The following is a 23,750-nucleotide window of genomic DNA, read 5'->3' as shown; positions in this document are numbered from 1 at the left end:
ATCGATTGAAAAGTGCTACCCACTGTTAGGCCTTCTTAATTCAATGAACCTTCTCAGTAAACATCTTATAGACATATTCAGAGGTGTGTCTCCTAAGTGATTCCAAATCCTATCAAGTTGGCCATTAAGATCAATCACCAGGATGTTCTTTGAGATCAGATTTCCTTAGATGGGAAGCTGTTTCAGCGGTATTGGCCCAATCCATACCCCATTAGGCACATTTCTTGGGGCTATCCCAGCAGGTTACTACTGGCAAGTCTTGCAAAGTTGAAGTTTACCACATTCACTAGCTTCCCTTGATGACTTCTAAACTCAGTCCTAAAGGAAAGATTACTTTCTATCTTTGCCTCCTATGATGCTATAAGCAACATGTAGAAAAAGAGCATCACACTTGAGTGACAGGACACCCATTGCTTCAATAAGCAAAAAGAGAATTTAAACTGAAGCCTAAGATACTGTAGCATCCTTTGTTTAATTCTGATGATATCCCCAGAGAAATGTCTTTTGTAGAACATATAGTTGTCATACATCCTTTAAGATTAGTCTACTCCTTGAGATAACAGGTTAAAGATACTTAGTATTTGGCATGCATACACTCTCAGCACCTGAAAGTTATTAAGGGATTATTTCTATGTGTTAGAATAATGTGGAATTAATAAATGTACACAAAGATGGCCTCACACAAAGAAAACTTGAGACAATTTATTGAGACATAAATGAAAATACACCATAAGTTATAAATGCTCAAGTACTTTATATTTCTATTTATACTTATTACATGAGTGAAAATTGGGTTTGTTCATTTGCCCTTTGTCGCGTAGGGTCATATGAGAGAAGTCATTGTGCTGACTACCTCTCTTCATATTGACACAAACCAGAGTCACCCAAGAAGAACAGCCTCAATTGAGAAATCAACTCCATCAGATTAGCCCATGGGCATGGTTGTGGTCATTTTCTTGTTTCATGATTGATGTGAAAAGGCTTAGCCTACTGTGGGTGGTGCGACCCTTGGGTGGGTAGTCCTGAGTTGTATAAAAAAGTGATCTGAGCAAGCCATAAAGAGCAAATCAGTAAGCAGCATTCCTTCATGGTCTCTGCTTTAGTTCCTGCCTCCAGGTTCTTTTTTTAAATGTATCTTTTACTTATTATGATTTATTCACATTACATCCCGATTGTTATTCCCTTGCTCTTATCTTCCCATTTCCTCCCTCCCTTCCTCTTCTGCCTTTTCCCCTCTCCTAGACCTCTGCTGGGGGGGGGGGGGAGGGCTCCTAGCCCAACTGTCGGAGGACAGCCTATTAGGTCTCATCAGGATAGCCTGCATCTCCTTCCTCTGTGTGCCTCCTAGGCCATCTTGCCTAAAGACAGAGATCAAATCGTGGGCACCAGCGTGCATGTCAGAGTGTCAGCAGCTAAGTGAGGTAACCCAGACCCAGAAAGACTCACACAGTAGATACTCACTTATAAGTGGATATTAGGTCAGAATAGATGTCCTCTGAGAGACTCTACCCAGTGGGGTATTGGGACAGATACTGGGACTCGAAGCTGGACTCTAGACAGAGTGCTGAGAGTTGGGGGGATGGAAGGTCTGGGAAGGGGCAGGAGCTCCACAGGGAAAACCATCATGGCCTGTGAATCTGGACACAGGGGGGCCTGCACAAACTGGTGCACCAACCAAGAACAATACATGCAGAGAAACTAGACCCCTGTTCAGATGCAGCTGACAAGCAGCTGATTCTCCACATTGGGAGGGAGGACAGACTGTCTCCAGGTTCTTGCTTGAGGCCCTCCCTGCCTTGTCTTACCTCCATGCCAAACAAACCTTTTCTTCCCCAAGGGGCTTCTACTCATAGCACTTATCTTGGCCACAGAAACCAGACAAGGACAGTCAGAATTACTCAAATTACCAAGGACTTATCTGAAAGCGTTGCTGCAATGAGACCACTGAGGGAGTATAGGATGAGGGAAGGGCACAGAAAACAGCCCCCTTTGTGTACCCTCTGTGCCTGCTGAAGACATCATCTCCTTGAATTACTTGATAGTAGTTAACTCTCTTGCTTTGGGCTCACTTACAGGTTGTGGCTTGACCTGAAATCACCAACCGTGCCAGGTGTTATAACTCCAGGCCTATATAGGTCTCAAACGTGGAAGCCGAGATAGGAAGAGTGTGTGTTCCAGGCCAGGCTGAGAGCTACATAACAAAATGCTACCTCAAAAACCTCAAATAAATAATTAATGAGTTGTAAGTCGTGAGCACACGAATATTTTTGTCTTTCTTCCCACTTAGAGAATAAAGAAGATTGCTATATTGGTTCACCTTAATGGCTTTTTTTTTCAATTTGTTGTTACTAGTGATATTCTTTATCATCATCATCATCATCATCATCATCGTCATCATCCAGGGAGGGGTTATTGGTGTTGATGCAGATTCTGTGTTGTCTTTCAGAAAGCAAGAACACAGGTTTCCTGTGCCTCCAGGCTTCCTACTAAGAGCCAAGAGCGTGTGGAGACTGCTCAACTATGTCAGAGACGTCCTCGCACGACTCTTTCTATGATTCCTTGTCAGACGTGCAGGAAGAGGGCAAAAATGCTGACTTCTTCCCAGGGCTCTCTGCTTTTCTCAGCCAGGAAGAGATACACAAAAGCCTTGACCTGGCCCGCAGAGCTATAGACAACTCTGAAACTGAAGATTTTGACTCAGAAAAGGAGATTTCACAGATTTTCAGCAAGTCTCCCAGAAGCCCCTGCGAAACTCCTTCCCAAGAGGAGACCAAATCTGACAAGCCAGCTTCCTCAGAAAGACCTCACGATAATAGGCCAGCGCCTGGGCAGCCTCCGGCAGGAGAACAACCTGAAAGGATCACTACCCCAGCTTCAAAGAGAAAACCTGCCGTATCACCCCTTCTGGCCAGCCCCAGCTACATCCGGAGCCTCCGCAAGGCTGAAAAACGAGGTGCAAAAATCCCCAATCCAAGTGCAAAGCCCAAAGCTACCCAGCAAAGCAAGGCTGGCCCCCAGAGCCAACTGTGTGACAAGGCGGCTAGTTTCATCGAGGAACTAACATCCATATTTAGAGAGGCAGCCAAGCCAAGGAACAGAAGCCCAAATGGTGAGTCCTCATCACCAGACAGCGGGTATCTGTCTCCTAAAAATCAACCATCAGCCCTGCTGGGTGCCTCAGCCAGCCAGAGCCCCACTGGAGACCAGTCAGACCAACAGGAGACAGAAACAGAGGTCATGCTACCGCAGGGCAGCCTTTGCTACCAGGGCCACCAGGGCCACCAGGCCCCAGAAGAGGCCTTGCCACACAACCACAGCTCTCACCCACAGCCCCAGAAAGCCTGCCATTTGCCATCTGCACCTCGGTTCATCCAGAAGCTGAGGAGCCAAGAAGTCGCTGAGGGAAGCAGAGTTTATTTGGAGTGTAGAGTCACGGGAAACCCAACTCCCAGAGTCAGGTAAGAACTCTTTCACCGCAAATGTCAAGTGATTTTGTTGATTTCCGGTATTACTTCAAGGAGGAAGTGGAGAAAAAAAATTATTTTAAATTCTTAGGTCTCTGCAGTAGAATTTGCTCAAGAACCTGCCAGACAAAAAGCATGACAGTCAACACCACCAGGTGTCCCAGGTGGGACAGTTTTTGCTGTTGCCATGGGCCAATCTGTGTACAAGGCAATAGAGTTGAGGAGGCAATGAGAAATACCAGCAAGCTGTTTTAGAGGAGTCTAGATTTTTCAGAACCATGGAAGAGTAAAATGTGAAAATGATTTATCCACAGTATAGAGAAAAGAATGTGTTTTTTTTTTATCATGAGCCACTAAAGAAGGTGAAAAATTACCATAAAGCTAGAAGTTATCCAGCAGTGCAGAAATGAATATGTATAGAGACCAAGCATAGATGAGCCCCCAAATCCAGCCCAAGGCCTTGTACCTAGTGCTGCCTAGTCTGTTTAGGGTGTCTAATGTCTTAGTTGCAAGTCAGGATTAGACTATATAAATGAGCATTTATTGACTTATTTGAACATTTTATTCCAAACTATATATATGTTTAACAGTGAATTCAAATAATTTAGTTTAGAAAAATAGTGAAGTAGACAAGGGCAGCTACCTTTCAAAACACACTTTAAAAGTTTTGCCTTTCTGTGTGTGCTTATATGCCCCCATGGCTGGAATTGGTTTCTCATTTCACAATCACTGCTCAGAATAAAGTATCAGTGATATTCACTAGCTAACTTGGAGTGTCAATTTTTACTGTAATCTTCGCTATTTTTAAACCATGGCGGGAAAACACAGACAGCAGGGGGCAGTAAAAAGCTTCTTAATGCGTTTGCTTGAGTCTGTTCTGTATTCTGCATTCATGTATTTTCCGATAGGAATTTAAATCTTTCACATTCTGTTTGCATTGCTTTTAAACCTACTAATTTCAGGGGCAAATAGTGGGTGAGGAATATATTTATATGCAAAACAGTGCTGTTGGTTTTGAAACTACATAGTTCAGTGTACATTTACCTCCAAAATAGTCTCTTCCGAGTGAAATAGAGTGGATTTCCAAACTGACCAAAAGTACTTCACTTAGCACCAAAGGACTCAATCACATGAGCAGGCCATGATTCTGTGTTAAAGTTCACATAGTCATTTGATAGGGCAGGGAGAACATTAAAATCATGTCTGGGCTTCTCGGGGATGTGGGATGTCTGGGTTTAGACATTTCCTTAGGAACAGCATTATCAACTGTTTTCTCACATCATCCTCCAGTGTACTGATATCCAGGACACATCATTAGTCACTGCAAGTTGTCTCCTTCTATAATCACTAAATCTTTGGTGAAAATGGTCCATTGTCCACTGTTTAGTTAACTGGCTGTTTTGTATCCCTAAGAGTTCATGTTTGCTTTATTTTTTTTTCCTTTGAGATGAAGAGTATGAATGCATGATGAGGTAGGGTGTTTAGTTTTCATTCCTGTTCGAGGGATCTCCATCGTCTTGATCACGCATTTGGAAGTACACCAAACTCCAAGATCATTAAACTTTATTGACCACATGAGCCATGTGATGGTCTTAGTGGAAAATTTGCTGCGAAGGCAATTTTGTTTCGGGAAGAAAACCTTTAATAAGAACTGCTCACCCTGGTGCGTGAGGGCCTGGCTCAGCCTGCATCAGTCCAGGGACACTGACCTACATATTAGTGAGACCTAGCCGGTTAGCAGGGCACCGTCTAAGGATCCAGAAGTACTTGGCTGTCTTGTGAAAAGGGAGTGGCATGGAGTCTGGAGCAATAAGTGGGCAAAACCCGTAAGAGACTGCTTGATAAACACGGAGACCCATAGTATTGGGTAGCTGGCAGCTCTCTGGGGAGGATAGCTAGGTGTAGCTAGGAGGCAGACCAGGGGAACAAATGCAGCATTGCCAGGTATGGCCAGCAGGTGCTAGGATCCTAAGGTAGGGCCTAGAACACAGTGAGAAACTTCACCTTTCAATAGTGTAAGTAAATGAGCAGCAAGATCTGGGCTCAAGGAAGTACAAGAAGAGTGCAAGGAACAGACAGATATTCAGCTCTGATGAAAAGAAGGCAGAAGTTTAGGGGCTGCATTTGTGCTGGGCCCAGAATAAGGAAACAACTTGCTATGCTGGCATGGCTAGGCTACTAAGCGGCTAGCTAGAGATCCTTAAATAAGGCCTTAATAGAGACTGCTTCAAAACCCTGAGCCACGCTACGTAGCACAAGCCTTTAGTCCCAGCACTGCGAAGCAGAGACAGGCAGATCTCTCTTGAGTTTGAGGCCAGACTGGCCTACAGAGCGAGTTTCAGGCCAGCCAGAGCTAGATAGTAAGACTCTTGTTTTACAAATCAAAACAGAAGAAAACTCTGGGCATTATCAAACTAATAAATTAGATAAAGTAGTCCTAGCTAAGAGGCGCGATGGAAAAATAATGAAAAGCCAGGCCATTCATTTCAAGGCATTCCCACTTGAGACACAAACACCCTCCCACCCACCAGCACAAATTCACAAATAAGATGCGAAAGCAGTGCTTTTTCCCCTGCCCCCTGTTTATTCTTTTTTTATATTTTATTAATTTATTAATATTACATCTCAATTGTTATCCCATCCTTTGTATCCTCCCATTCCTCCCTCCCTCCCATTTTCCCCTAACTCCCCTCCTCTATGACTGTGACTGAGGGGGACCTCCTCCCCCTGTATATGCTCATAGGGTATCAAGTCTCTTCTTGATAGCCTGCTATCCTTCCTCTGAGTGCCACCAGGTCTCCCCATCCAGGGGACATGGTCAAATATGGGACACCAGAGTTCATGTGAAAGTCAGACCCACTCTCCACTCAACTGTGGAGGATGTCCTGTCCATTGGCTAGATCTGGGTAGGGGTTCGAAGTTTACTACACGTTTTGTCCTTGGCTGGTGCCATAATTTGAGAGGGACCCCTGGGCCCAGATCTGCCTGTCATAATGTTCTTCTTGTAGGTTTCTAGGACCCTCTGGATCCTTCTATTTCCCCATTCTCCCATGCTTCTCTCATCTAGAGTCCCAATAGGATGTCCTCGCCTCTGTCCCACTTTCCTGGTAAGTGAAGACTTTCATGGGACATGCCCGTTGGGCTCGTGTCCAGATATAAGTGAGTATATACCATACGACTCTTTCTGCTTCTGAGTTAACTCACTTATTATGATTATTTCTAGTTCAATCCATTTGTCCACAAATTTTGGGAATTCCTTGTTTTAATACATGAGTAGTAGTCCATAATGTAAATGTACCACAGTTTTTTATCCATTCTTCTACTGAGGGACTAGGCTGTTTACATGATCTGGCTATTATGAATAAGGCTGCTATGAACATGGTTGAGCAAATTTTCTTGTTGTGTGCTGGAGCATCTTCTCGGTATATTCCAAGGAGTGGAAGAGCTGGGTCTTGAGGAAGCCCTATTCCCAGTTTTCTGAAATAGCAACAGATAGATATCCAAAGTGGCTGTACTAGTTTGCATTCCCACCAGCAATGAAGGAGTGTTCCTCTCTCTCCACATCCTCACCAGCATGTGCTGTCGCTTCAATTTTTTATCTTAGCCATTCTGATGGGTGTAAGATGGAATCTCAGAGTTGTTTTGATTTGCATTTCCCTGATGACTAAGGAGGTTGAGCATTTCTTTAAGTGTTTCTCAGCCATTTGATATTCCTCTGTTGAGAATTCTCTGTTTAGTTCCAAGCCCCATTTCTCAATTGGGTTATTTGGTTTGGTGGTGTTTAATTTCTTGAGTTCTTTACATATTTTGGATATTAGACCTTTGTCAGATGTAGGGTTGGTGAAGATCTTTTCCCAGTCTGTAGGCTGTCGCTTTGTTCTGTTGACAGTGTCTCCTGCCTTACAGAAGCATCTCAGCCTCATGAGGTCCCCTTTATTAATTGTTGTCCTTAAGGCCTGGGCTGTTGGTGTTCTGTTCAGGAAGTTGTCTCCTGTGCCAATGTGTTCCAGGCTCTTCCTCACTTTTTCTTCTAACTGACATAGTGCCTCTGGTTTTATGTTGAGGTCTTTGATCCACTTGGATTTGAGTTTTGTGCACAGTGACAAATATGGTTCCAATTGCATTTTTCTACATGTAGACATCCAGTAAGACCAGCACCATTTCTTTAAGATGTTATCCTTTTTCCATTGAATAGATTTGGCTTCTTTGTAAAAAATCAAGTGACCATATGTGTGTGGATTCATATTTGGGTCATCGATTCGATTCCACTGATAAACAAGCCTATTGCTGTGCCAGTAACATGCTGTATTAATTATTGTTGCTTTGTAGTATAGTTTGAGATGAGGAAGGGAGATTGCTCCAGAGGATCTTTTATTGTACAAGATTATTTTAGCTATTCTGGTATTTTTGTTTTTCCATATTAAGTTCAAAATTGAACTTTCAATGCCTTTAAAAATTGTGTAGGTATTTTGGTGGGGATTGCATTGAATCTATAGATTGCTTTTGGTAAGATGGCCATTTTTACTATGTTAATTCTCCCAATCCATAAGCATGGAAGATCATTCCATCTTCTCATGTCACCTTCAATCTCTTTCTTCAGAGTTTTGAATTTTTTTCAAACAAGTCCTTCACTTGCTTGATTAGAGTAACTCCTAAATATTTTATATTGCTTGTGGCTAATGTGAAGGGTATGGTTTCCCTAATTTCTTCTTCTACGTGCTTATCATTTGTGTATAGGAAAACTCCTGACTTTTTTGAGTTAATTTTGTATCCAGCCAATTTGCTGAAGGTGTTTATCACCTGTAGGAGTTCTCTGGTGGAATTTTGGGGGTCATTTATGTACACTATCATACCATCTGCAAATAGGGATAATTTGACTTCCTCCTTTCCCATTTGGATCCCCTTGATCTCCTTTTGTTGTCTTATTGGTCTGGCTACAACTTTAAGTACTATATTGAAGAGATATGGAGAGAGTGGGCAGCCTTGCCTTGTTCCTGATTTTAGAGGAATTTCCTTAAGTATCTCACCATTTACTTTGATTTTGGCTATTGGCTTGCTGTATATAGCCTTTATTATGTTGACATATGTGCCTTGCATCCCTGATCTCTCCAAAACTTTAAACATGAATGGGTGTTGGCTTTTATCAAATGTTTTCTCTGCATCTAAAGAGATGATCATGTGGTTTTTTTTTTCAGTTTGTTTATATGGTGTATTACATTGATGGATTTCTGTATATTAAACCATCCATGCATGCCTGGAATGAAGCCTACCTGATCACGAGGAATGATATCTTTGATGTGTTCTTGTATTCATTTTGCAAGTATATTATTGAGTATTTTTGCATCAATGTTCATAAGAGCAATTGGTCTGAAATTCTGTTTCTTTTTTAGTCTTTGTGAAGTTTAGGTATCAATGAGACTATGGCCTCATAGAATGAATTTGGTAGTGTTCCATCCATTTCTATCTTTTGGAGTAGTGTGAAGAGTATCGGTTTTGGCACATCCTTGAAGGTCTGGTAGAATTCTGCACTAAAACCATCTGGCCCTGGACTTTTTTTGGTTGGGAGAATATTAATGATTGCTTCTATTTCTATAGAAGAAATGGGACGATTTAGCTTGTTTATCTGTTCTTCACTCAATTTTGACAAGTGAAATTGATCAAGAAAATCATCCATTTCCCTTAGATTTTCATATTTTGATGCATATATTCCTTCGAAGTAAGATCTTATGATTCTTTGTATTTCTTCAGTGTCTGTTGTTATGTCTCCCTTTTCATTTCTGATTTTGTTGACTTCAATACAGTCTCTCTGCCTTTTAGTTAGTTTGGCTAATGGTTTGTCTATCTTGTTGATTTTCTCAAAGAACCAGCTCTTGGTTTTTTGATTCTTTGGACTGTTTTCTTAGTTTCTAATTTGTTAATTTCAGCCCTGAGTTTGATTATTTCCAAATGTCTACTCCTCTTGGGTGTTTCTGCTTCTTTTTTTCTAGGGCTTCCAGCTGTGTTAAGTTGCTTATGTGGGATGTTACCAATTTCTTTTTAAAGGCACTTAGTGCTATGAATTTTCCTTTTAGCACTGCTTTCAGTGTATCCCACAAATTTGGGTATGTTGTTCCTTCATTTTCATTGAATTTCAGGAAGTCCTTAATTTCTTCCCTGACCCAGGTGTCATTCAGTAGAGAGTTGTTTAGTTTTCATGTATGTGTAGGCTTTTTGTTATTTCTGTTGTTGTTGAATTGCAGCCTAAGACCACAGTGATCTGATAGGATACAAGGTATTATTTCAATCCTCTTGCATCTGTTGAGGCTTGCTTTATGACATACTATGTGATCAATTTTGTAGAAGGTTCTGTGGGATGCAGAGAAGAAGGTATATTCCTTTTTGTTTGGGTGAAAGGTTCTATAGATATCTGTTAGATCCAATTGATTCATGGCATTGGCTAAGGATGTTATTTCTCGGCTTAGTTTCTGTTTCAATGACCTATCCTTCAGTGAGAGTGGGGTGTTGAAGTCTCTCACTATTATTGCATGGGGATCAACGTGTGGTTTAAGCTTTGTTAATAGATCTTTTACAAATGTGGTGCCCTTGTATTAGGAGCATAGATGTTCAGAATTGTGATGTCATCTTGGTTGACTTTACCTTTGATGAGTATGAAGTGTCCTTCCTCATGCCTTTTGATTAATTTTGGTTGAAAGTCTATTTTGTTAGATATTAAAATGGCTATGCCTGCTTGCTTCTTGTGACCATTTGCTTGGAATATTTTTTCCAGCCTTTTACCTTGAGGTAATGTCTATCTTTATGGGTGAGATGTGCTTGTAAGCAGAAGAATGTTGGATCTTGTTTATGAACCCATTCAGTTAGTCTGTGTCTTTTTATTGGAAAATAAATTGGGACTCTGGGCCCAATCTGCCCACCAAGTTCAGCAAGGGACTCTGGGCCCAATCCACACACTGAGCTCAGGTAGGGACTCTGGGCCCAAACTGCACCCAGAGTCCACCCAGAGTTTCATGGCTGGGACTGCGCATCAAGCTCAGCTAGGGACTCTGGACCCAAAGCGTGCGCTGAGCTCAGCTAGAGTCTCAGGGCCCTGCCCGCCAAGCGCCAAACTCAGTTAGGGACCCTGGCCCCAACCATGTGCCAAGCTCAGGCCGAGTCTCAGGGGTAGAACTGAGCACCAAGCTCAACCAGGGACTCTGGGTCCATCCTGCCCACCAAGTCCAGCTTGGGACTCTGGGCCGAAACAGTACGACAAGCTCAGCTAGAGTCTCAGGTGCTGAACTGTGCACTGAGCTGAGCTTGGGTATCAGGAGTCGAACCACGCGCCAAGTCCAGTTTGGGTCTCAGGGCTTGAGCCTTGCGGCAAGTTGAGCTTGGGTCATGGGACCCAAACTTCGCAGCATGGCCCAAATTTTGCCCAGAGTCTCAAACCCCACAGCAACTCCCACCGGCCACCACACCAATTGCATTCGCCAGAGGGCTCTGAGCTGCAAACCTCAGCAGCCACTGCGGCCGCTCTGGTCTGAAAAAATCCACACTCCTCCTGTGTGCAGGGGCACGCAGGTCCTCTGTGCCCTGGTCCCTTCAAACCGTGGAGCACTCCTGCTGTAATTGTGTGGGGACCTCGGTGTTCCTGGTTCAGAATTCTGTGCAATTCCCTGAATCATTTACTGGAGCCCCCCCCCCCGCTCCCCCACCCCCCGTTTACTCTTGCATATCCAGAAAATGTCAACAAGGAAAGAGAAGATATGTTTAAGAGGTATTCAAAATGCATGTAAGTTATTTGTTAACAATTTTAATTTTAAAAGTTTAAAGATTTCTTGCTTATTTACTTACACACACACGTGTGTGTGTGTGTGTGTGTGTGTGTGTGTGTGTGTGTGCTGTGTATGTGTGTGTGGTGTCCCCACAGGCCAAAGGAGAGCATTAATGACTTTGTGAGCCATATCACAGATGGGATCTGAATTCTGGTCCTCCTGACGGAGCAGCAGGCACTCTCAACATCTGAGCCATTTGTCCAGGCTCATACAAGTTGAATTGTTATATCATGTGTTTCTCCATGTATGTCCTGTGGTAATGTTCCTCCTTTTTCAGACTTCAGAGGAGCACAGGGACCTAGGACCTGATACCACTCACTTTTCTTGATCCTCTGGACTCTCCTCTTTTGAGTGAATAAGTAGACCATGAACCCAGATTGTGATACTTTCCTATAATCCTAGCACTGGGAATATGTAAGCACACCAATCTTGAGTCTAGACTAGAAAGAAAAATTTAGTCTCTAAACAAACAACAGATGGACGTCCTGCACTATAAAGGGAGTATTCCTCATCCTCTTCTTTCTCTTCCTCTTCTTCCTCTCCCTCCTCATCCTCTTCCTTCTTTTGAGTTGCAGGGCTCCTGGCTGGCCTGGAACTCATTATGCAGGACTACGTAGGAACAAACTGGCCACAACCTCACAGAGATGTGCCTGCTTCTACTTCTGTAGTGCTGGGATTAAAGGCATGTGCCACCAAGCCTGCCTCATTTTCTGTTTTTTAAATATTTCTAATGACAAGTGTACCTTTTGAAGCACTTAAATTTAAGAGGTCTTAGATTCAAAACTATAGAATAATGTACCAAGTAATAAAAAAAAAGGTTAATTAGTCACAGACAGAGCCTAGAATAAAAGCCAGGTGTTTCTAGAAGCAGAAGTGGCAAGATGTACATTTTATTTTATACCATGTATAAAAATTGAGGCATGGCTGGCCCAGCCTGAGACCCACTCCACGGGAGACAGCCAAGCCCTGCCATTATTAACAATACTCTGCTATGTTTGCAGATGGGAACCTAGCATAGCTGTCCTCTGAGTGGCTCCACCCAGCAGATGATGAAAACAGATGCAGAGACTCACAGCCAAACATTGGGTGGAGCACAGGGAGTCTTGCAGATGAGTTGGGGAAGAGTAGAAAGACTCAGAGGGGACCAGAGCCCCACAAGAAGGCCAACAGAGCCAACTAATGTGGGCCCAGGGAGGCCTGTGTAGACTGAAGCTCCAACCAAGGACCATGCATAGGCTGGACTTATGCCCCGTACACAGATGTAGCCAATGAGCAGCTCAGTCCTCTAGTAAGGTGCATGGGCATTGACTCTGACATGGACTCTGTTGCCTGGCTTTTGATCGCTTTTGCCTGGCAGGACTACCTCACCAGGCCTTAAGGGAAGAGGATGTGCTCAGTCCTGAGATGTGCAACTTGATATGCTGGGGTGGGTGAGTAAGAGGGAGATCCCCTTCTCTAAGGAATAAGGGACATGGGGATTTATAATCCAAATATTTTCAAAGAAAAGATAGTTGGATAATTTCTAGCATATTCTCTACATAAAGAAAGCTGCAGTTCTTTATGATTGTGCCTCCTTTTCTTCAACACATTAGCAATCATCAGTCAACATACACTTTGAAAGAGCGAGCACATTCTCCATGTAAGAGCTCTAAAGAAAGCTAAGCCTTCTTGTTATGCACAGTGATCTATACGCTTTCATGTTCAGATAACTGTAAGGTGAACGAACGCATTAATGAGAGGGAAATGCTTTCAAACTCTCACCTACTGCTGTGATAAGGGATCCAGCACATGCTTTAATATTCCAGGCACAGCTTCTCCTAACTGATGCCTATTAGCTCACCCTTATTAGCCTGCTGAAGGCTAATAAACCTCAGCATCCCCGGAGCCTCCAAGTAGTTTACACGAAAAAGGCCTCAGTCCTCATCAAATGCCAAACAACAAGATTATCCACATGAAATCAATGCAGCACTGTCTGTGGATGTTTCCATCCCCTCAGGGATAATCACAATAAAACATACCACAGATATTTATCTCAGTAAGGATGTCTGTATGGGATAGAAGCCCATTTGTGGACTGTGATGGTTTGGGAAGATATGGCAAGAGCACCACAGCCAGTGGATCATAAATGTGAATATGCAGATGGCTTAGCCCAAGATGACTCCAAGAACAGTCAACACTGAGACAGCACCACACCACCAGATTATCAAAATAAAAATAACTGACAATTACATTTGTTGTTCCTGCAATTAGAAACACAGTTACACGTAATTTGGAGTACAGTTTTATGATAACCAGTGGGCTTAAGATGTGCATATACAAAACCTCTCCATAACATCTCTGTGAATATTTCATCATGTTTAATGTAAAATGTCAAAACTTTCTAGAGGATCAAGAAAAATATTGTTGCAGTCAGTGTTGTCTCCTCTTGATCTTATACCCCACCTCCCGTCCATCCAACAACCCAGTTGCTTCTCCCTTTCAAATGTCCAAATTTTGATTCTTCATCCCATTGCCTCTAGTGTGCTCCATTTCAAGCTTGGTCCTTTCTCTCAGACACTTGCGCTGCCATCTCATAGGCGTCCTTGTTCATCGCTGTCCAGATGACACTCATCTTAGTTCTTTTTAATGAAATTATCATTACAGCTCTGCAAGCAGTGACTTCTTGTCTCACATGGGATAAAGCACCTGGTCCTGGCAGGTACTAGTAAGGCCTCTATTCTTATGTATCATCTAGTTGTTGCTATCGAAGAGCCCACTTCAACCACCCTGGGACCTTACTGCATCTCCCTCATGGGGGCCTTCTGTGTCATCTGCTCCTTCTGCTTGGGATGTTCTTTCTTCATATTCTTCCTTAAGGTATCTCTAGGGTATCTTAGGTATCTCTAGGGTATAGCCTTCTATAGCTACCCTATGTTAAAGGGATGAGAGTTCTGCCCACACCCCACAATTCCACTCTCTGATAATTCCTGTTTTTCCATAAACTTTTATAACTCACTTGGTTTACTGGCTTAATTTTACTAAAGGATTAAAAAAAGTCATTGAGTATAAGGACTTGATATTTTTTTCCATTTCTATGTCTCTGGGATCTAAAACAGTATCTGATATATAACAGGTGATCGATAAGACATCCTGAATAACTTATAGGAGTAAATTCCACTGCAAGGTATAGGCCTGGAAGAAACTTTTGTCCATGTGTTCTCAATAACAAACAAAAAAAACCCCTAAAAACGAAATGAATAAATTAAATTATAATACATCCATAATGAATAAACTAGAGGTAAATTTATCAGATATAAAACTCAAAAACTAAATAGCAATGAAGAGTGATCAAGTTAAAAAGAAATACATAGTGCCTCAGTTAGCAGAGTGCTTGATTATCATACGCAAAGCCCCAGGTTTGATCCCCAACACTTCAAACAAACAAACAAACAAATAAAAAGGATAATCCAGACACTGAGCAGTAGAAGCAGGAGGCTTATTAACTGAAAGTCATTTTGGCTACAAAATGGGAGTTCAGACAAGCCTGGGCCAGGTGTACACAATTTGTAGTAATAAATGCTTTCCATAAAGTTTTTTTTAAACACCACCATCTTAGGCTTACTGAAGTAGTCAGAATACAGACCAATACACAAAAATGTCAAATACTACATTAAAGATGACAATAACCACAGAGACATAGAAGCAAGGGGATTCAATTGTGTTCACTGTATTATTTTAATGGTACATTTTATTTTTATTTTTTACATATACATTTATATTATTCCACATATATACAATAAACTGCCTATTGCAAAAATAGCCATGGTAAATAAAAAATTATATAAATTTATATTCTTAGTGTTTTGGCTATTTGTATTTGACAGCCTTGAAGAAAACATCTTTCCTTTCTTGGTGCATCTAAATTTCTGAATGTAAATCAATCTCCATCACATCTTGTCATTATCAACTTAAAACATCTATCTAGAGTTTAAAACATCTTAACCCCTAAACAACTAAGCTTCATTGTAAAACTAAGCTACCTGGTCTTCAACTCCATCAGAGACTCGAGAAGAAATAAACTTGATTATCTGAGTATGCCAGGAGTGCAGGCTAGTAGCTTTCCAAATGAGAAGATGACAGAGACAGTTTTCTACCTGAATAGTCACCCAAAAGTCTACACTATGTTGGAGCATCTTCTTCATCCTTCTGGCCCAATATATCTGACAGACACATTTGTGAGGCAGGAACTATTGAGGACTTGCTTACCCTGTCTTGACAGAGTTTGGCCGTCAACTCTGCCTGCATCCAAGTTTGCCCTTTTTTAGGCAGAATTCTGTCTGTGGCAGAAAGAAGGACATTTTTCCCACTGAATTCATTGTATTTTGTATCCCAAGATGTTTGAGTTGCGATTTTGTGCATAATATTGAAAACTAGTGCCTTTTATCTTACTTTACTATCTCTACTAGGTATGCACTGATATTGTACATGATTTAGTTCAGAAAATGACCCAGAAGAGCCAGGTACATATGGCTCAGTGAAAAGTTATCTGCCCAACACTTTCAAGGCCCTGGGTTCAATCCCTATCACCAGAAGAAAACCATCATGAAAATGTCTTGGTCTCTAGCAACATGCATTGGATAGGTTGGCTCTTAGCCATTTTTCATCATAAGTTATTTGTTAATCAGGTTGCATTTGCCATATCATAGGACTTTTAAAACCATTTTTTGTTTTGATTTTGTCATGTTACAATAAAATACTATATATTCAGTTTCATACCAAAGACCATTTATGGTATAGTCTACCCAGGTTAATGGCTACAGAAGATACAAGAGGAAGTCAACATTTAGACACTTACATTTGCGTATTCATGCACAAATGCGCACGCGCGAGCGCACACACACACACACACACACACACACACACACAATCACACTGTACCTTTTCACAACTAGCCAAATTAAGTCTAAAGTCTAATGAGCTACCCATCACCATACCTTCAGTTCAAATGCCCCCATTCATCTTGTGATTTGGATGAAAGCAGGCATACAATAGGGCAGAATCCATAGGAAAACAAAAACCAGCCACTATGTTGTGCCTTCCTCTATCAAGGTAAACATGTTTCTTACTTTTGACAATATTTTAAGTCTTTTTTTTATTCTTCATATATTCCCATTGATTAAAACTAATAAGGCCTTTCTAAACAGAAATAAATGTTCCCCAGAACATCACATTACTATTGTACTAGAAATTAATATATATATATATTAGCAACAGAATAGTGCCTTTGGGTGATGTGGAAATGCAGGCTTCTGTCTGTCTTCTCCACACACAGTGTCTGTGCCCAAGAGATTAATGGTGGATGGCCTACATTTTGCTTTGTCCTCTTTCCTATCCCTCTGTCCTTCTTCAACCCACTTCTCTCCAATGCCTGCCCACTTGGAACTCTTCCTTTAAAACCTCGGCTTCATCTCTCTGGTAGTTTAAACAGAAGGCTGTCATTGATGAGACTCATGACTCATCTGTTTTAGGCCTTAAGGAAATGGAATTGCTCCCGTTTGCTGACCCAGAGATATTGCCCTTGTTTGCTGGAATTGCTGTTTCACTGTTTGAGCATTTACAGATGGGCAGTTGCTGCCTCGCCTCCTTTTCTGGATTCTCACTTCCTCTTCCTGGGCAGTACCAGGGTGTGTAGCAAGCACATTCACGATATACACGATAAGGCTGCTCAGGCTTCTACTTCAAGACACCAAGAAGCAAGCCTCAATGCCTGAAAGATGGCTCAGCAAGCAAAGGCATTTGCTGCCAAGATGGATGAGCCCTAAACTCAGTCCTGGGACCCAAATGATGAGAAGAGAGACCCAGCGGCTACAGTTTGTCCGTTGAGCACCACACACACAAGGAGCCTCATGTGCAGCTGGCTGTGCAGCCAAGGCTTCCCTGGCATCACTTTCCCTTGTCTCTCTCCGTGTATTCCTACCTTCTAGCAATGTTTACCTTGCTTTGCCTTCTGTTCCTTTATGGATGTGGGAGATGGGGATAAAATGAAGGAAAAGGCATCTCTTCCAAACACCACACTCCCCTCTGCACCCAGTGGTCTCCGTATCCTCTTGCTAACCTCGGAGCTGTGAAGGTCAGCCATGTATTGGGACTTACTGTCAACTTAGGAACCTTTCCAAACCCAGGCCACTGGACTATTGTTTTCTCAGGGCTCTTTAAACTGTGCCTCTGGTTCCTTAGCTTGTTTCATTGATACCTGTTAAATACTTGATAAAGTCCATTGAAAGTCATTTCCCAAACCTTTATGCCACTCCTTGTTTTTGTAGTCCAATAATTTTAGCAGGAAGAAAACTCTAAAAATAATTTGAGGAACAAATATCAGGCTATTCCCCAGCTAGCCAGGTTGGCTTTGATTTTTGTACTGGCTTGCTTAAGTATTATACCATACTGCAAAGCTCTCAAAAGGAAAAAAAAAAAAAGTGAGCTATTGGATACTTACCAGTCTGAAATTGCTTTTTTTTACAAAAACCTGACTGTGAAGTTTCAGCTGCCTTCCCAGACAGAGCTTCTCGGGCTTTCAAATCTTTTCTGTGGAGCTGATTTAATTTCTTCCTGACCCACTTCTTCATTTGCCTGGGGTGATACATCACTGTGGCGCATACAGCGTGTACAGGTATAATTACAGCAATTACAAGCTCACCATAAACACCACATTCTTTGGACTGTTAGGAGTTACATTATAAATGTAACTGTGGCAAATATAATTATGTCTGAAACCCCAGTACAGATCACTGTGTAGAGCAAAATGCAAAACCCGTTCTTCTCATTGGTGCATTCAAGTGACTTGCAGTCATGGGAATTCTTTCCTGCTTAATTTTAGTTCTTTGAGCAACAAAGTGGCAATATATTGAATAATCTGCTGGAATAAAAGTGAACCACTAGCCACCGGAACACTGATAGAGAAATGTAACTGCAAGCCTAAGCTGGCAGAAAGGGGGAACTCAGTCTCCTCTCTTGTTTATGAGTTCCCACAGTGGAGACTGGCTCTGTATAACTGCACATGTTCACCGCAATCAGTTTCCACTGAATCGCAATCATCAGCCACAAAACATAAACAAAGGTACCCTAGGAAATAGCTTTCTTCCTAAGGTGACAGTATTGAACCTTGGCTTCGAGAATTGGAGAAGTGTGTCTAATGTCAGGGAAAGAAATTTGTAGAAAGGGACTCCCAGTAGGGTCTCCCAGTAATAGAGGAAAATCTTCCAAAAAGAAGATTTGGTGGTGGGGGCAGGAGAGAAAACAGAAAAGATAAATACCAATAAGAAAGAAAACTCCCATGGGAATAAAATGTATTCTTCCTTTTAACAAAATCTTCAAAATCCTTTTCCACCAAGATAGAAGTTATTTAAGGCTGCATATGTCCACAGAGAAGGTTCCAACTGCTCTGCAGAGAGAGGGTGATTGATGTATAGTTGAGGAAATCTGAGGAGATGAATTGTGAAGCACTTCTCCAGCCTTGACCTCTGAACAAACACCAATAAAGATGCACAGTTCACATCATTTTGTGAATTTGATTATGATGAAGGGACCAGTAAGGGCCATTCGGCTTTCCAGAAGGATAATTAATTATATGAAAGTATTAGTCAAAAATAAGAAGATCTGTTCAAGCTAGATATAATTACAGTTTTAAATATATATCATTAGTCCAGTATAGGGGCTGTGTTATCCCTAGGGAGCACACCAGGACTGTGACCAACAGAAGCATGTAACAGCATTCCAACCTCAGATGGAGAATCGCACATACCATGAACTTGTACAAAATTCTTCTTAGGCCTTTGACCATCACCATAAAGCCACAACTAAAATTAACTCTGTTTTATGTTTCTTATGAATATGCTAAAGTTAAATCCTCATGAAGGTTGCACTCATTCTCCAATCAACCTAAATGGGTATAATATTAATAGCCACATTTGCTTGAGTTATGTGCCAGGCGATCTTCTAAGTTTTCATATGCACCAGTTCACTAGTTCTTGTAAGGTTGACTATCACCATGGTATAGACTCAGGGTCAGGTGTTTTGCTACAGTTAACTTGTCAATAATCAAAATGCATGTTAAAGAAGAAGATGCTTTAGGAACTGTCAAATGGCAGTCATTGTGTGGCTTCTATGGCTTATACACAGGCAAGTTTGCTCAGAACTGTCTTTTAACATTTTAGTTACTTGCCGGCCTGGTGCTTGTGTAGTTTGGGCCTGAGACTCAGAGGCTCACTAAACAAAGGCTTGTTTGTCAGTCTGTGGTGCTCTTGTTGATGCGGTGGAACCTTGAAGAGGTGGATTCCAGTGGGAAAAGTTAGGTCATTAGAGATGCTCTCGGAAAGGAAATCAACAACACAGAAGCTCTCTCTGTTTCCTGCTCACCATGAGTTCAACAGTTTTCTCTGCTAATTGCCTCTGAGATTTTTGTGACAATCATGACAGACCCAATGACAAAAGCACCAAGTAACTGTGGGCTGAAATCTCTGAAACTATGAGCCCATCTTCTCTCCTTTAAAGTTTATTTAATCTCAAGAAATGTGTCACAACAAAAGAAAACTGACTAGTACGACACCACTTGTTCCTTATTTCCTTTCTGGATGGCTTCTAAAATAATGGCATCTTATAGTGGCTAGAGCATGTTAGATTTGATAAGTGACAAATTTACTATCCCTATGGTAAAAATAAATAGGACAAGAATAGATTAGGAAATTTTCCCAATTATCCAGTACTGATGGAGTTAGAATCCATATCATGCAAGGTATCTGCAGATTTTGTAAGTTTTTAAAAATTTATTTATTTATTTATTTATTTATTTATTTATTTATTATGTATACAATGTTCTGTCTGCATGTGTGCCTGCCTGCCAGAAGAAGGCACAAGACCTCATTATAGATGGTTATGAGCCACTACATGGATGCTGGGACCTCCAGAAGAGCAGCCAGTGCTTAACCTCTGCTCCATCTCTCTAGCCTGCAGATTTTGTGGGTTTTACAGATACTCAATACTACCGAATAGAGCAAATTGAACAGTGCTTCTTAGATATTGGTGCTCTGACGCAGGTTGGGTAAGCCCCAGCTCACACTAGAGACATTTCACATAGGAGCTGCTCAGTGTCTCTCTAAAACCGAATGCCTATAAATGGCTTCCTTCCATTACCCCAGACAACATCAAGAAAACCCAGAAAACAAAGTTCATCATGGTCAATGATTCCATGTTCCTCCTGAGGAAAATGTTGTACTATGTGCATTCCCAGCCCACTTAGTTGTGTTGACATGAGGGAGAATCAGCACCATCTTTCCTGCTACAATAAGCACTGGTGATGCAGCTTGGGAAAGCAGAGCAACAGAGCCATCTGTCAGGTCTCCTTCTCACATAAACAAAGCAGCAATGCCAAGAAGAACAGAATAAACATGATTTGTAATCCAGCCTGGTACTATTTAACTCTTTTATTCCATTGCCAGCATTTTAATTAGGAATGCATTGGCATATGTTGGCTAGCATCCTGCTACATGGAATTATTCTGTGTACCAAGGGTAAAGAGAAGTCATCATCACTGCCTGGGATAAAGGGAGGAAGGACCACAGCAACCGTGACAGCATTTAGTTTGATGGCTGCTGATAGGCTTTTGCTACAGGAGACCATTGTAAAATCCAACACAAGATGGTAATTTTTATTTTAACAAATTATTTTAACCTTGAACGGGTAGCTATTGGAAGGAAGTAATGAGATTGAAGAAATCACTAGCTTCTGCGTTTTGCATGAGCATTGTAACCCCATGAGAGGTCCCTGGGCACATCAAGGAGACAGGTACTCTTCAAGTTAATAGAAAGACCATTAGGTGTTACATGGTAGTGGTCATGTAAGCAAGGAGAGTCTCTACAAAATGCTGTCATGCCCCTTCTGGGTCAGGGTCCCTTACTAGAAGTAGGTGCCAATCCTTCATGTATACTCAGTGTCATAATTTCCCAGCCAAATTGTTGCTGCCCTCAATTTTAACATTGGGGTGGTGTTTAATAAAAGCACACTGGAGCCTGTGTTGTAAGTGACTCCTTTGTTTCGCCATTTCTTAATGGAACATGCTAATGTGACGCCTCAAATTAGAAAGCCATCAGTCTTACTAATTATAGGGGAAAAAAAAAACAATAGTTTAAACAACAGGTATTCTACAGAAAAGCAATAGCTGTTGTATTTGGATTCTTTTTTTTTTTTTTTCTCCAAACCCTAACAGGTCATTACAAGACAAATAATGAGTCCATTAACAAGGTGTGTCTGTCTTACAAATCAAAGTAGCTTTATAAGCACTGTATCATCTATAATATACACCTTCAAGAGTTATGTTACCAATTAAAAAAAAAACTTATGACATCCCTAGTCCCTTTCATCTTGAGTCTTAAAATCTGAACATTGGTTCTTCTGGTGTCCTGTTGCACAGCGACTTTAGCTCCTTGGCATTTGAAGGTGTGTTTCTAACAAGACTGAAGCTCACCTCTCAGCCTTCCAGCTGCTTCCTACACTCATCCCAGGTGTCCAGACACCATGTTCTTGGGACACAAGGCTAGCCCTTAGCTACCTGCAAGTCAAACTGTGCTCTGTGGCCCCAGAAGCTTCTGGCCTCTACATGGGGGTTTTTAAACTGTCACACATGTATTTCTTCCCTCCTTCTTTGGATGGGTTGCTGGCTTTCAGGTTTTCAAATCAGAAAAAAATTTAAGCCCAACCAAAACCTCTTTCAGTACAGTTTGCTCTGGATGAAACGTTCAATTTTGTCACTCACACCCTTGGAATTGGAGTAAACTGTGGTCCGACCTGAAAAAGGTGTTGATTCTATGTCCCATGTCCTCATAGGGGTGTTGTAAGCAAGTCCCATTTCCCTGACACCTATTACTGGTAGCTGTTGTTGTTGTCCTTGTTGTCACCCTCCTCCCCCTCCTCCTCCTCCTCCTCCTTCTCTTTTTTTCTTCTTGCCTCATTTTCTTCTGTTAGGCTTTCTTACCATCAAGGTAGGTTTATAGAACCAGGACTTGTTTTTCTTTTCATCGTTCGAACATAACACATACTTGAAGTAATCATCTGTGCTTGATGCTCATAGGAGTGTGAAAGGCAGGGATTAGGATGCTGGCACCTGAGTGTGCTCTCGGAGCCTGCCCTACATGGACATATTTCATAAGTCAGATAGAGTAAACAGATCTTAAATTATTAGAGTAGTAAAGGAGGTACAAGTCTGGGGTATAAAACTACAGGACACCAGTGAGGATTCCAAGAATGAACTCAGAAAGAGACAAGGTGGAAGATTAGAAGTGGGTGGCATGAGAAAACCGTTCTAAGTAGAAATGAAAAAAAAAAAAAAAAAAGCAAAGTTGGAGATAGCCAAATGCTAGAGACCACGATGACATCTCTATCCCAAGTGTTTCCAGACCAAACATGTAAGGAAAAGAAATTAGCACTTCAGAGTTTCCCCCTTTGCCAGCCGATCCTGGCATCCGTCTGAGCTATTCAAGAGCATGTGGTTATGTGGTCATGATAACGAACACTTAATAACGATGTGACAGCAGTTCTTCTGAAGGGGCATGAGTCATTCTCGAAAAAGATGCTAATAGGATTAGAGTAATGAACTTGGGATTGCTTCCTTATGACTCTGGGGATGGGACTGGCGGGTATGAAGGCAGGGCCTTGTGGTGTCTCTTTCCATATGCCTTCCTGAAGCCTTTCATAATGGATCAGAAAGGAGATGCAACAAACAAACACTAGAACTGTTAAATCCAAGTTTAGCCATATGCTATTTTAAAATGAAAATGCACTCTAAGAAGCATAATGATTTTGTCATTATGCAAGACTCTCAGTATGTATTTGCAAAATCCACATGGCATAGGTCAGTGATGTGATGAACGATCTACAATAGCTATGGGTTTTTTTGGTTTTGGTTTGGTTTGGAATGAAGAGTCTATCAAATATATGCAATCTAAAGTAAATTAATAAATATCAAGAGATGAATAGATACCAAAACATCATCAAATCAGCTGCTTAAAATATCTAGCAGAAAGCTACTAAGGAATACTCTAAGAAGTGCGAGCTGGATTCCCTAATAGAGAATTCTGGGCAAAGCAGCACCCCTCCCCATAAAAGGACTATCAAGCGAAAGAACAAATAACAACATATAGAAACAACGTCAACAAATTGAGCGCTCACAATGTCCAGCAGAAACAGACTGAGGAAGTTGCGTCAGCCAGCTGGACTTCCCCGTTGAGAAAGTCCTCTCTGCACTCTCACCAGTGAACTTTCCAAGACTGAATTGCTGGCCTCTCTTTCCCATGCAGACACTTACATGGACTGGGATATGCAATAGTAAGCTCTGTTGGGAATGCTTCATTTTCCAGGTGTTTTGAAGGGTGCGCTTCAAACCCCCCCACACACACACATACACTGTCACAGAGTTAAGGGGACCAGCCCCAAACAATGGACTTGG

The 23,750-nt window shown here is 41.7% G+C and overlaps 1 protein-coding gene across 1 annotated transcript in view; it reads left to right on the top strand.

The window, feature by feature from the left end:
* The window catches only part of PALLD (palladin, cytoskeletal associated protein), a 400,257-nt gene that overhangs the window by 15,519 nt on the left and 360,988 nt on the right, over window positions 1-23,750 (top strand). The window contains exon 2 of the mRNA XM_084759530.1: window positions 2,447-3,458. Within this exon, the coding sequence (XP_084615656.1) occupies window positions 2,521-3,458 (938 nt within the window). The 5' untranslated portion in view covers window positions 2,447-2,520. The remainder of the gene's footprint in view (window positions 1-2,446; window positions 3,459-23,750) is intronic.

The sequence above is a fragment of the Acomys minous genome (genome assembly GCF_964271855.1).
Source record: "Acomys minous genome assembly, chromosome: 15".
Classification (NCBI taxonomy): Eukaryota; Metazoa; Chordata; class Mammalia; order Rodentia; family Muridae; genus Acomys; species Acomys minous.
The sequence above is the reverse complement of the archived record's forward strand: the minus strand, read 5'-3'. Positions and strand labels throughout refer to the sequence as shown.